Source organism: Carassius gibelio, chromosome B18 (genome assembly GCF_023724105.1).
Source record: "Carassius gibelio isolate Cgi1373 ecotype wild population from Czech Republic chromosome B18, carGib1.2-hapl.c, whole genome shotgun sequence".
Classification (NCBI taxonomy): domain Eukaryota; kingdom Metazoa; phylum Chordata; class Actinopteri; order Cypriniformes; family Cyprinidae; genus Carassius; species Carassius gibelio.
In genome coordinates this window covers 10,545,688-10,558,191 of record NC_068413.1, presented here as the reverse complement: position 1 = coordinate 10,558,191, position 12,504 = coordinate 10,545,688, and the positions used below count along the sequence as shown (strand labels likewise).

General features: G+C 41.8%; 2 protein-coding genes across 8 annotated transcripts in view; both read right to left on the bottom strand.

The window, feature by feature from the left end:
* LOC127977035 (capping protein, Arp2/3 and myosin-I linker protein 3) overlaps positions 1 to 1,145 on the bottom strand; it is a 47,089-nt gene extending 45,944 nt beyond the window's left edge. For 3 of the 4 annotated variants that reach the window (XM_052581681.1, XM_052581682.1, XM_052581683.1), the window contains exons 1-2: positions 988 to 1,144; positions 684 to 778 (exon numbers count right to left, since the gene is read on the bottom strand). In XM_052581681.1, the coding sequence (XP_052437641.1) occupies positions 684 to 778; positions 988 to 1,027 (135 nt within the window). In that variant the 5' untranslated portion in view covers positions 1,028 to 1,144. Of the gene's footprint in view, positions 1 to 683; positions 779 to 987 lie in introns of all 4 variants that reach the window. The other variant, XM_052581684.1, reaches the window with a different exon arrangement.
* A 4,121-nt stretch (positions 1,146 to 5,266) lies between these two features.
* On the bottom strand, positions 5,267 to 12,321 carry LOC127977040 (transcriptional repressor CTCF). Of its 4 annotated transcripts, none has more exons than XM_052581696.1 (12): positions 12,174 to 12,321; positions 9,856 to 10,386; positions 9,419 to 9,758; positions 9,133 to 9,303; positions 8,904 to 9,037; positions 8,699 to 8,819; positions 8,450 to 8,599; positions 8,192 to 8,352; positions 7,901 to 8,083; positions 7,689 to 7,824; positions 7,259 to 7,465; positions 5,267 to 7,169 (listed from the first exon to the last, which is right to left on the bottom strand). In XM_052581696.1, exons 2-12 carry the CDS (start codon positions 10,375 to 10,377, stop codon positions 6,949 to 6,951), a joined length of 2,346 nt encoding a protein of 781 aa, XP_052437656.1. In that variant the 5' UTR covers positions 10,378 to 10,386; positions 12,174 to 12,321; the 3' UTR covers positions 5,267 to 6,948. The 4 variants fall into 4 exon arrangements, with proteins under 4 accessions (XP_052437656.1, XP_052437654.1, XP_052437658.1 ...); XM_052581694.1 differs by having other exon boundaries at positions 12,150 to 12,318; XM_052581698.1 differs by having other exon boundaries at positions 5,267 to 7,166; positions 12,150 to 12,318.
* Between the last annotated feature and the right edge of the window lie 183 nt (positions 12,322 to 12,504).

The window sequence follows — 12,504 nt, the reverse complement described above, 5'->3', positions numbered from 1 at the left end:
AGCAGCCCTTCAGTGATAAATGACGTTTCACATACGAACAATGCAGTGCTGACTGTGCAAGCAGAACCTTGCTATGATGCTCTGCACACTTCATCAGCACATATCTACACTAGCAGCAAACGCTGCTTATACTGTGTGGAGAAAGAAACAGTATTACAAGTAATAACAGGAGGACAATGATCGTGTGACTCTTTGTCCAGAAACAAGATGCTCTTTGGATCATCTCAAATCACACTGGATAACATGATCAAGATTTTCACAAACTTGTGGAGTTCATGCAGCTTGCTTACATCAAAAGGGCTAGAAAAATGTTATACAAACATTTTGAAAAAAACTAATTCCACATAATATTGGTGTTACAACACAATACTTATACAAGAAATACACTTATTTTTTTATTTTAAACATTTTATGCTTTTTTGGCGAATTAAATACTAAGAGTATATATATGAAGAGTTCTGACACAAAAGCCTCCAAGTGTCATTTGAAATTTTCTTCTAAACTGATCATTTTTCTCAGGCTCTTATGTTCATGTTCAGTTATTTCACTTTATTACCAATGAATAGGTTCTATACTAATATTTGTGTGTGTATGATCACATTTAATTGAATAAATGTAATAAAAACTCTGAAATGAATAAATAATACATTTAAAGAATTAACACAAATAAAAGGCTGACATACCAAAACTCTGCTCTCTGCTCGTCCCTTGTACTGGTTGAGCTGCACCAAACTCATGAACTGAACCCTCTGTGGCTTCAGATACTGAGTTATGCATTCTGGAAATCAAGCACACGCAACCATTTATGCAGAACTGCACATCGCATAACTTTAAAAAGTAATCTTAGCACCGTACTGTAATGTAATGTAGAGATTGTATAGTCTGAAAGAGCTTCAAACAATTGTCTCATAGTATAAAAAAGCCTACTGGTTATTATCTACTCATATTTCAGTTGTGTCTTCTGAAAGTATTGTTTAAGCACCTTACCTTTGAGGCAAAATGGGACCTCTGTCTGCGCCGCCATCATGTCTGTGGCAACAGGGTGAAGACAGGCCAGCACTGGCAGCTCTCAAGTAAGTGTGTGACACACTCTTGAACACACACACATCCTGCTGCTTTATGATTCATGCTTATGGGGGAAAACCACAGTTTGAGAGTACAGGTCTGAGACAGGATGTGACACCTGAACTGCATGAAGAGCATCCTATCACAGTTACTTCATAATGTGCAGTTTCACACATCACAGCAATCATTTCAACCCCAAAGCAAATATGTCGATGTTTGCAAATGAGGTTAATATTAAGCTTCAGTTAGTGGTTCATGTGAGAACGATAACACTTATTGTCAAATCTCTGACCTATTTAAATGATAGAGGTTTTGGTGTCAGCTTTGCACCAAAGAGATGCATAGAAAGTCAAAGGTTTTATTTATAATCCTTACTTTTTAACGAATTGATGGCTAGGTGGAAGAGGCAAATTAAAACGCTAAATTGTTTTCACTCAGCACCTCCCTCTAGTGGAATATTGTTTACTTTGTGGCAACCCTTTCTGGCTAAAATTGTACCTATCTAGTGTATTTGATAAACACTGAGAAATCGTGTTTGTATGGGTGCACAACCTGCAGAAAAAAAATAATAAATTATCAAAAAGTATCTTAAGCTGGTTGGCTGCTTTTAGCTGGTCATCAGGCTGGTTTTGGCCACTTCCTTGGCTAGTGAGTCTGGGAGACCAGTTCAAACAACCATCTAAAACCATATTCACTACCCAGTTGTAGGACTTTTTTTTAATTCTTCTTCTGCAGTGTGTATATATACTGAACAAAATTATAAATGCAACACTTTTGTTTTTGCCCCCCATTTTTCATGAGAAAACCAGTCAGTATCTGGTGTGACCACCATTTGCCTCACGCAGTGCAACACACCTCCTTCACATAGAGTTGATCAGGTTGTTGATTGTGGCCCGTGGAATGTTGGTCCACTTCTTTTCAATAGCTGGTGCTGGATATTTGCAGGAACTGGAACACGTTGCCGTATACACTGAACCAGAGTCTCCAAAACATACTCAATGGGTGACATGTTCAGTGAGTATGCTGGCCATGCAAGAACTGGGATATTTTCAACTTACAGGAATTTCGTACAGATCCTTGCAACATGGGGCCATGCATTATCATGCTGCAACATGAGGTGATGGTCGTAGATGAATGGCACAACAATGGGTTTCAGGATCTCTATGCATTCAAAATGACATAAATAAAATGCACCTGTGTTTGTTGTCCATAACATACACCTGCCCATACCATAACCCCACTGCCACCATGCACTACTCGATCCACAACATTGACATCAGCAAACCGCTCATCCACAGGACATCTGCCATCTGCCCTGTACAGTGAAAACCAGATATTGGAGCCAATTGTTTTTCTTTGTCAATTAGAACAATTTCTTAATTTGAATGATCTGGGCTTTTGCTGCTTGAAGCAAAAATTGCAACAACCTATTTTTTTTCTCAAAAACTGAGGTGTATAAACAGTCAAAACATAAGCCAGTAAAATATGAAGTGCGACAAGGATCTGTCCTAGGTCTTCTGCTATTTTCAATATACATGTTGCCCCTTGGTAATATTATTAGAAAATGCAGAATTAGTTTTCACTGTTATGCTGAATGATACTCAACTATCACAACAAGACCAGGTGAAACTTCTAAATTATCTAAGCTAACTGAGTGTGTTCAAAATAATAAAGATTGGATGGTCAATCATTTTCTCCTATTTAATTCAGATAAGGCCGAGATATTACTTATAAAATAAAATATCTGGGTTTTATATTAGACTGCAACTTGTCTTTTGAAAATCATACTTCCCATGTTACAAAAACAGCATTTTCCCATTTTCGAAAGATTGCCAAGCTACGAAAAATAACAGTTACGGATGCAGAAAAGCAAGTTCATGCATTCATGACCTCTAGACTGGACTATTGTAATGCACTTCTGAGGGTTGTCCTGCATCTACAACAAACAAGCTACAGGTAGTCCGAAATGCAGCAGCTAGAGTCCTTACTAGGTCAAGAAAATATAATCATATTACCCCAATTTTACAGTCTCTGCACTGGCTACCTATTAAGTTCCGTATCAGTTACAAATTATTATTACTTACCTATAATTCCTTAAATGGTTTATCTCCTGCATACCTACGGACACTTTGCAATGAACTGCATCATAAAAAGCACCATACAAATAAAACAGAAAAATTTAATAGGTGTATAAAAAGGCCAACAACCAGTAAGTTTCAAAGTGAAATACAAAACACTGCCTTCAGGTCAGATGACGCTCAGGCCTACAGTAAATCCAGGGCTAACCTGAAAGGGGGCATCAAAAAGGCCAAGTACTGCTACAAGCTGAAGGTAGAGGAACACTTTTCCAACTCTGACCCTCGACGCATGTGGCAGGGCATCCAGATCATCAGTGACTACAAGTCAAGCAACACCACTCCAACGGTCACGGACGTCTCCTTCCTTAACGAGCTAAATTACTTTTATGCTCGCTTCAACAGTGACACTCTACACTCACACACCTGGACCATAACAACAGGTATGTTAGGATGTTTGTTGACTTCAGTTCAGCATTTAACACAGTCATTCCCTCCAAGCTGACCACAAAACTTGGAGACCTGGACATTAAAACCTCCCTTTGCAACTGGATTATGGACTTTCTGACCAACAGGCCTCAGCATGTTCGGTCAGGCCACGCCCACTCCACCACCATCACACTCAACACTGGCGTACCACAGGGCTGTGTGCTGAGCCCATTCCTTTAGTCCCTTTACACCCACGACTGCAAGACTGTGCATGGATCCACCTCCATCATTAAGTTTGCAGACTACACCACGGTGATTGGCCTCTTCACAGACAACGATGAGACTGCCTACAGGGAAGAGGTACAGCACCTGGCCACATGGTGCGCTGACAATAACCTGCTCCTTAACACCAATAAGACTAAGGAGCTCATTGTGGACTTCAAGAAGAAGAAAGGAAGCACGCATGACCCCATCCACATTAATGGGATGGTTGTTGAACATGTCTCCAGCTTCAAGTTTCTGGGAACCACCATCTCGGAGGAACTGTCCTGGGCCACAAACACCTCCAGCCTGGTAAAGAAGGCTAACCAGCGCCTTTTCTTCCTCAGGACACTGAAGAAGAACCAGCTGTCTTCATCTATCCTGGTGAACTTCTACCGGTGTGCGATTGAGAGCATCCTGACCAGTTGCATCAGTCTGGTATGGGAACTGCTCAGTGGCTGACCGTAAGGCGCTGCAGAGGGTGGTGAAAACTGCCCATCGCATCACAGGGACACCACTTCCTGCTCTTTAGGACATCCAGAGGAAACGCTGTCTACGATGAGCTCGCAGCATTCTCAAGGACTCCTCTCACCCTGACCATGGACTGTTCAACCTCCTGCCCTCCAGGAGGTGCTTCAGGAGCCTCCGGACAAGGACCACAAGATTCAGGAACAGCTTTTTCCCTAAAGCTGTCTCCTTGCTGAACTCTGCCCTCTGACACCCCTCAACACCCCCCACACTGACTCCTCCCCCTCTTCAACACTACATCTGTCTGATTTACTTATTTACAACAAGCAAAAAACAGTAACTTGTTATTACTCGCACTACTGTTCATCCAGGAACACCAAATAATCCATTTGCACACTGAAATATTTTCTATGCACTTTACTGTCCATTGCAATAGTGTAATTGTTCATAGTTCTGCATATATCGTACATACACTTTTACATAATCCACCTGTATAGTATGTTCAAAGCACACCTATCATGCTAATAGTATTTAAAATCTGTAAATTATGTCCATAATACTTATCTGTATAGTTATTGTACATATTGCAGACCTTGCATATTCTGTACTTACTGCTTATTGCACTTCTGGTTAGATGCTAACTGCATTTCGTTGCCTTGTACCTTACATTTGCAGTGACAAAGTTGAATCTAATGTAATCTAAAAACCTACGTTAAGTGAAATGAAACAAGTTGACAAAAAGATTATAACCAAGATTTGGTAATAACATTGCATAATGAGCAATTCAAAGGCTGCTCCTTTTTAACCGGCAACATTTCACACGCTGATCTAAATAATCTTATAGGTTTTTAACCTTTTTTATTTTATTTTTTTAATTCTACCTTTGTTACTAAGTAAAGAATTAAACTGTCTATGATTCAAGTAGCATACATCAAATTCCAGAAATAAAATGAAGAAAAATGGACACATTTAATTAGGACAATATTTTTTTATTAGCTGTACAGCAATACATTCTCCACACCATCTTACCTCATATGACCTCTATACCCCACCCAGCCATAATAAATGTCTTTATAAGGTTGGTTTTCTGACCATTGTAAAATTCACACAGTACAGCTAGGTTTAAAAAAAAATGCATTTACCTAGAATTTTAAGAGCTTAAAAAAAAGAAAGCAATTTAAATGCAATTACATGTTGGAGGAAAACTTCATTCTGAATCAGAAAAACAAAAAATCTGAAATAAGGACACTGCTTTTTTGAACAAGTGACATACTTTTTACAAATATCCTGTCCAAGCTTCCCCTTCTAGAAACAGTTGTATCAAAATAGATTCCTTGAACACTCATATTAAACTTTTTAAATTAAATGTGGTCTGAAAAAACCTATTGTAAACGTCAAGTCTCCTTTCAGAATCCCATGAAATTATTAACTTGGGTCACAGAGTTAAATATTAGGGATGGTTGTTGGGAACACGACCACATCGAAACAAATCCAAATGATTAAAGATCTGCACGTCACTGTACCTGCCCAGTTCTGTCCCTTTTCCTCCTTTTACAAAAGCTAGAACAAAACCCAACATGGAAGCCTATTCAATCAGGTGGTACAATATTAGAGCCACTCTCTCAACACCTTTAAGCAGTGGTAAAAAGATGAAGCAACCCCTCCCCCATCAAGCAAGTTGAGCAGATCAAATGCAACGATTCAAGCTACAGAAGGACAGAAAGAACAAGGTTATACAGCCTACATGATTCTTCAGGCTTTTTTTCCCCACAAGTAATTTGAAAGCCTTCGGTGGCATGTTTCCAAACAACTACTGTTAAAAGCCATTGCCCTAGCATTCAAGGTCATCAATTTACTAGAAAAAGATTAAAATGTCCATAATAAAACAGAAAATAAAAATATTTACAAGCAAGACTAGCCAAGATTACCTTTTTGTGTACAACTTTATCAACCTCAGGTTTTTTTGTATTTTTTTATATGGATGGATGGATGTCATCGTCCCTGGCTTGATAATCGGATGGCTACATTTCTACGCTCTCTAATATTATCAACTGTGACCAGTGAAAGAGCACGAGGAACAGACAGCGAATAAAAGTCATCAGAAATGTCAAACATTGAAAGGGTTTGTTTTTTTTGATAGATGGGGTAAAGACGCCCATTTCTACAGCAGTGATGGCGATTCTAGATATCAATGCTTGACCAGGCACAAAATGATAATTTCTCAATATTGCCATGGTAACTGAAATAAGACAGCAGATTAAGGTAAAGAAACCTCTAGATGCGTTGTATTACCACAAAATGTCTGAGACATTTCTGCCCTCGAAAACCATCTCACCTCTACACATCCAAAGAACAGCGCATAAAGAAATCATCAGTTGAACTACTGGTATGATAGAAACAGTAGAAAAGCGCAGTTTAGTGATCACTGTGAAAAGACTAAATGTAAGAAACTTCAGGATGTTCAGAATTCAGGGTTTATAGTCTTTGAGAAATGTGATGCAAGACAAGAGGAGAGCTCTGTATTAAAGGAGGTAAGGAAAGAAAAATGTGAGCATGTGTATGTATATATATAGAATTAAGGGACACATATGGGGATGTGCATTTATGCAAGCATGTGTGACCCGCCTGTGCATATACATGTACCCCCAGATCACCGGTCCATCATGCTAAGGATCATTTCAGGAGTAAGATCACCGTTAGGTGCAGCTTCAGGGACTGTTAGCTGCACTGTTTCTACACCAGCCTCAACAGCCTCCACTTCCTCCACCACTGGCTGGGCAGCTGCATCAGCACCCTCAGGCTCTTTCTTCACGATGATGTTCTCAATGGCTCCTGTGCTTTCATCTTCCACCTGGATAATGGCAGCAGCTGCTAGGAGAAGCAGAGAGAATGGTTTCATTAAAGATAGGTAAAGGAGATTCTGAATGTATTATCTTAATATGCAGCAGCGCATAAGTTACCTGTGGTGGTTTTGGCGACAGACTTGGTAGGAGAAGCCTTGGGTGCATTCTTAGGAGGTCTGCCGCGTTTCCTCTTGACGGGAGGTTCGGCTGGTGCTGGGATGGGAATGCTGGGTGGAGCCTGTTCCACATCCATCTGGTCATCATCAAGAAACTCCTCATCATCATCTTCATCAATGTCATCCAGGTCAGGTTCTCCATGTTCATCTGAGATATTCAGGTCAGAGCATTACAATTTTCATAAAACCATCATGATTTATTTTATTTTAAAATCATACACATTCCATTCTTAAAACCCACATTTATAGAAAATAATAATAATAATAAAGTTGATATAATCAAGTTCTTATTGACAGATTTTATGTAAGGATTTGCTGAACTACAAACACAACCATCGGCATAGTAGCAGAGCGACAGCAAAGCTACTTACCACTATCTTCATCATCATCCTTTCTAGAGCGCATCTTCCTCTTTCGGCCTCCACGGCCCCTTTTGGTTGGAGTTCCATTCTCTCCTTCGCCGGAATCGATACCATTGCAGTTCTCTGCATGTCTGGCCATGGTATTCTGATAAAAATACACGCCATTTGTTAAAAACTGTTTAATGTATCGGCACTCTGAAAAACTAATTTCATTACCGTACCCTGCGAGTGAAGGTCTTGCCACACTTGGTGCATACAAAGGATGTGGGTACAAAGTTGGGGTCGTGATAGCGCCGAAAGTGCATGTCCAGCAGCTGTTTCTGTCTGAAAGTTTTCTCACATTGGCTGCAGGCATATGGCTTCTCCCCAGTATGGGTGCGCTTGTGCATGACCATGTGACGCTCCTGTTAGCAAGAACACAGAGTAAATGTGAAGCAGAGTTTCCTACACTGTGATTAATAATGCATTAAAAAAAAAAATATTTGGAGAGCATTTTGCACGAGCTGTCTGACCTGACGGCATGCATAGTCACACTGATCACATTTGAAGCGTTTCTCATTTTTGTGGGACTTCTGATGCTGGATGAGAGCATAGCGCTCATGAAACACTGCATCACAGTAGCGGCACTTCCTGCCTTGTTCAATGTAGGAATGCTGCTTACGGAGATGCACACCTGCAAGGGACATAGCAATTGTGTAAACATCAATACACAAAGTAGGCATTGCTACTAAAAAGCACATTTTTACAGTTTTACAAAAGCACAGTTTTACCAAGATCACTCTTGCGGGCAATAACGGTGTCGCAGTGGGGGCAGTGAAATTTCGCCACATTTTCTGTGTGCTTCTGCAGTATGTGCATCTTCATGGTACCACTCTGGGTAAAACGTGCATGACAGATATAGCACTCATAGGGCTTCTCTCCTGTAGAACAGAACAGGGGGAAAAATTGCTTGTCAGTTCTATTTATCTAACCCATTTATCTGACAAGAACAACTAAGAAAAATGGTATGTGCTGCTGACCTGAGTGGGTCCTCATGTGTCTCTTCAGTTTATAGGTATCTCTGCTAGCATAACTGCACAGACTGCACTGGAACGGACGCTCTCCAGTGTGGGAGCGAATGTGGCGCTTCAGCTTGCTGACCTGCAAAGTTTCAAGGCTTAGGTCAATTTGGAAGCAACTTTCCATGAAAAAAAGAAAAGCTTAACATGATGCTCTCAGACCAACCTCTACACTGGCATAGTCACACATGGAGCACTTGAATGGTTTCTCATGAGTGTGCTTGTAGCGTCGGTGTCGCACCAGCTCTCCACTGGTGACAAATGCCATGTCACAGTCAGTGCACTTATGTGGTCTTGTGCCTGTCAGGGAAAAAAAAAAAAAAAAAAAAAAAACATTTCATTTTATAATTCACACAAGATAGACTATAATTTCTTATGCACTCTAAATCAGGCACCTGTGTGTGTGTTGAGGTGGTTCCTCAGCAAAGTCACAGTCCTGAAAGCTCGTCCACAAAGATGGCACTTATGAGGCCTCTCATCCGTGTGGCTCTTCATGTGGCGGTCCAGATTGGAACGACGTGGGCAAGTGTAACTGCACAGCTCACACTGGAATGTCTTCTTAACACCTGCACAAAAACAGCAATTTAGACCCAACACAGATCGGATACTGACACTATAATGCACAAGTGACAAGCAGATGTGCAAGTGTCTGTTCAATACGTTTTTATCACACATTCTCACCTTTCTTCTTGATTTTGGTTGGTTTGGGCGGTTTCATGTTACCCACAACTTTCTCAGCATTGACTTCAGAGAGAAGTCCCTCCTGCTGCTCCTCCTCAAAGTCATACACGGACACATCCATGTCTTTATCACCCTCTGTGTTGTAACGCAGCTTGCTTTTCTTGGTCTTTTTGGCCTTTTTGACAGGGGGTGTGTAGTCTGGATCTTTGGACCAGGCGGGGTCTTCATTTTGGGCTTCAACCATATCCTCCTCCTCCTGCTGCGGAGCCTGATCATCTTGGGCCTGGAGCTCATCTTGCTCCACAGTTTCCACTTCTCCATTTGCACCCACCTTGACCACCTGTAGATAATATAAGATTATATAATATTTAGATTCACCAGAAAGTCACAGAGCATGGCATTTGAAATGCGTAGCTTGATCAAAAAATATGACCAACCTGGAAGCCCTCAGGTAATGGCAGGGTGTGACAGATGACCGGCTCCCCATCTTTAGGCATGGCATCCACCAGCGTCCCCTGCAGCTCTTCTACAGTGGCGGCAGTGACGGGCACAGCTGAAACAGGCACCTGCACCAGCTGCAGCTCTCCCAAGCCCAACTGCTGCTCCTCCATGTTCACCACCTGGAGGGTGATGATCTGAGTGTCATCGACAGTGGTGACCGTGGCTTCATGGGCGGCACCAGCAACACCAACAGGTGCACCGACAGCAGCCTCCATGACTTCAGTCTTCATCTGGATGAGGGCAGGGTCCAGGGAGTCTATCACCATCATCTCCACACTGCTGTTGACAGCCTCCACCACAGGCTCGCCTTCAACATGGGCTTGCTCTAACCCAGCAGCCTGCAGCAATTCAGCTCCCACTTCCTCATCTTCTCGTCGCCTTTGGTATGTCTTCCCTTCCTTGGCCTTGAAAGCATCCACTGCATCTTCCACCACTGTCTCAGTCGGTCCCCCTTCCATGGGTAATACCTACAAGGATTTCCAAATAATTTGAATGCAGTGCTAATTGTAGTATGCTAAGATTTTCCTACCTGACTGCAATTTGGACTGTGTTTGTTTACCTGCACATACCCAGGCAATTTGCTATCAACCTTACAAATGGTGAACAATATAGTGGTCTGCATTACCGAGACTTCTGTTTGTATAGCATGCTGTGAGTTTACCTGTATCAAAAATGAATGCTTCATCTCTCTACACCTGTGCCTCCACCACTTTCTGCCTCTGATGAATGAACTACCTCTCTCAACTTTGCTTCTTACTATCTAGCTCAACCTGTAAAGATGCAAACAAATCAAGTCATCAATGTCCAAACTCCAAAACAAAACAGACTTTTAGTATACAGGTCATACAAGTCGAAGCTTGATTGACACTCCTTTTTGGTTATTTTGTGTGCATTACATATACATACTTCCATACGTGTGTTTCAGTGTTTGTGTATATATATACACATACACAGTTACTTAAATCTGGCAGTTGCTTAACACAAACAATAAAGAACCTAAGCAAACTTGCAACTACTTGAACGTGACTTTCATTATACCAAAACCACGTATGGAACTCTTGATTCAACGCCAGAAAACGTCATCTGAACCGCTTCATTTCCACTTCCTCATGATCGCGCGCATTTGGCCACCAACCCATTAAACCGACAAAACTGTACAAATGTGTCCACTATCCTTACCTCTTTACACGTTTAAAAACACCCTTATGATTTTCCACAGCAAGAGGGCATTCTGAGATGGTTAATCGTGTTTTTGTACCACTACCAGTCGGGTTGTAGAGGGAGCTCTCTACAGTTTTTATCCCTTCTGTCGTTTGTTGCTTGAGGTTGGTCTTTCAATAAGAGTGAGCGGTCGCACTGAGACCGACGACCGCGGCGATTCAGCGCTGTTTCAGGTGATAAACACCGGGATTAGGGAAGTACACGGTGGCGAGCCTCGGTCTTACTTATCGAAAATGGCCATCGATGTCATTTAGCAATGACATCTTCCTCGTTTGGTTTTAATCTGCGCAATACGTTAGCAACGGCGACAGAACTAAAGCTAAAACGCCAAAGAGGCATTCAGTTGTTCTATATTTACATCTAAACCGATCATTCTGGATTTCCAGGAGTGAAAAAGACCAAAGAGCGAACACAGGCCGCAGAGATGGGACTTTATTATCGCCGAACCGGGTCAATGTTTCATCGGCTCGGGTTTGAATTTAACTGCTCGAGGAGGGGCGCGAGCACGTCAATAGGCGCGAGCTAAACTGTATTTCACGTCTTAAAATCGCACATATTCTTAATAAAACATCGCTAATTTGACGTTTTTTAATTTAGATGTTTGTTTTGAGCTGTTTGGGTGTGGCAGAACTGGAATTTGGTTAACTTTGCGAAGCATATTAGCTGGTTGGCTAAGTGCGCGTGTAGAAACGGCGGGTTTCTAAAGACAGGAAACAAAGAGAAGAAACAGAAAATGGACGCCTGGCCTAAAGATTGAATCAAACATCCTGTCGTTAAATATTGGCATCTTGGTGAAATGCTGTCTGATATTGTTTCAATAGTGTTTAATAATCGGGCTGAAGCCCTAACTTCTGGGTTATAAATGTTTTTTGCTAAATTTTCGATAACGATAGAGGGAGACAAACACCCCCCGCCAGCCGCCTGGACTGGGAGCCCCATCGTGACACCTAGAGGCCGATTAAAGCTCCTGCAAAACTCCCCCCTTTCGGGAAAAGTAGTGCTGTTTTACCTGCGTTTGGTGATTTACTCTCACGTTGAATTCGATAGAAAGCCCAGGGTTTGTTCTTCCTTCAGTACGAGACGAAGTAAAATTGCGTCCTTCACCTCCGGCGGTTTTAATCCTCTCCCGCTTTTGCAGAGTAGGCTCCGCACAAAATGGCGGCCCTTAGCTGCTGTTGCGCATGCGCGTCACTCAGGGGGGCGGTGGCGTGGGGGAGGGCTGTAAACACAAGCAGTGAGCGGATTGGCCGTGTGGGGCGCTACTTTTGAATTACGGATGTGGGCTGTTTTTTTTCTTTCTTTTAAGAAAAACGTTTGTCGATGTAAAATTTTGTGTAAATTGTGTAAAGCATTGCAGCTGATCC

Bases quoted from the DNA above. Each gene is read 5' to 3' on its own strand.
- LOC127977040 (XM_052581696.1), bottom strand. From the start codon at position 10,377: ATGGAAGGGGGACCGACTGAGACAGTGGTGGAAGATGCAGTGGATGCT. The intron at 9,038-9,132 runs GTGCCTGATTTA...TTTCCCTGACAG, and splicing joins CCACCTCAACACACACACAG to GCACAAGACCACATAAGTGC. The intron at 8,600-8,698 runs GTCAGCAGCACA...TCTGTTCTACAG, and splicing joins ACACATGAGGACCCACTCAG to GAGAGAAGCCCTATGAGTGC.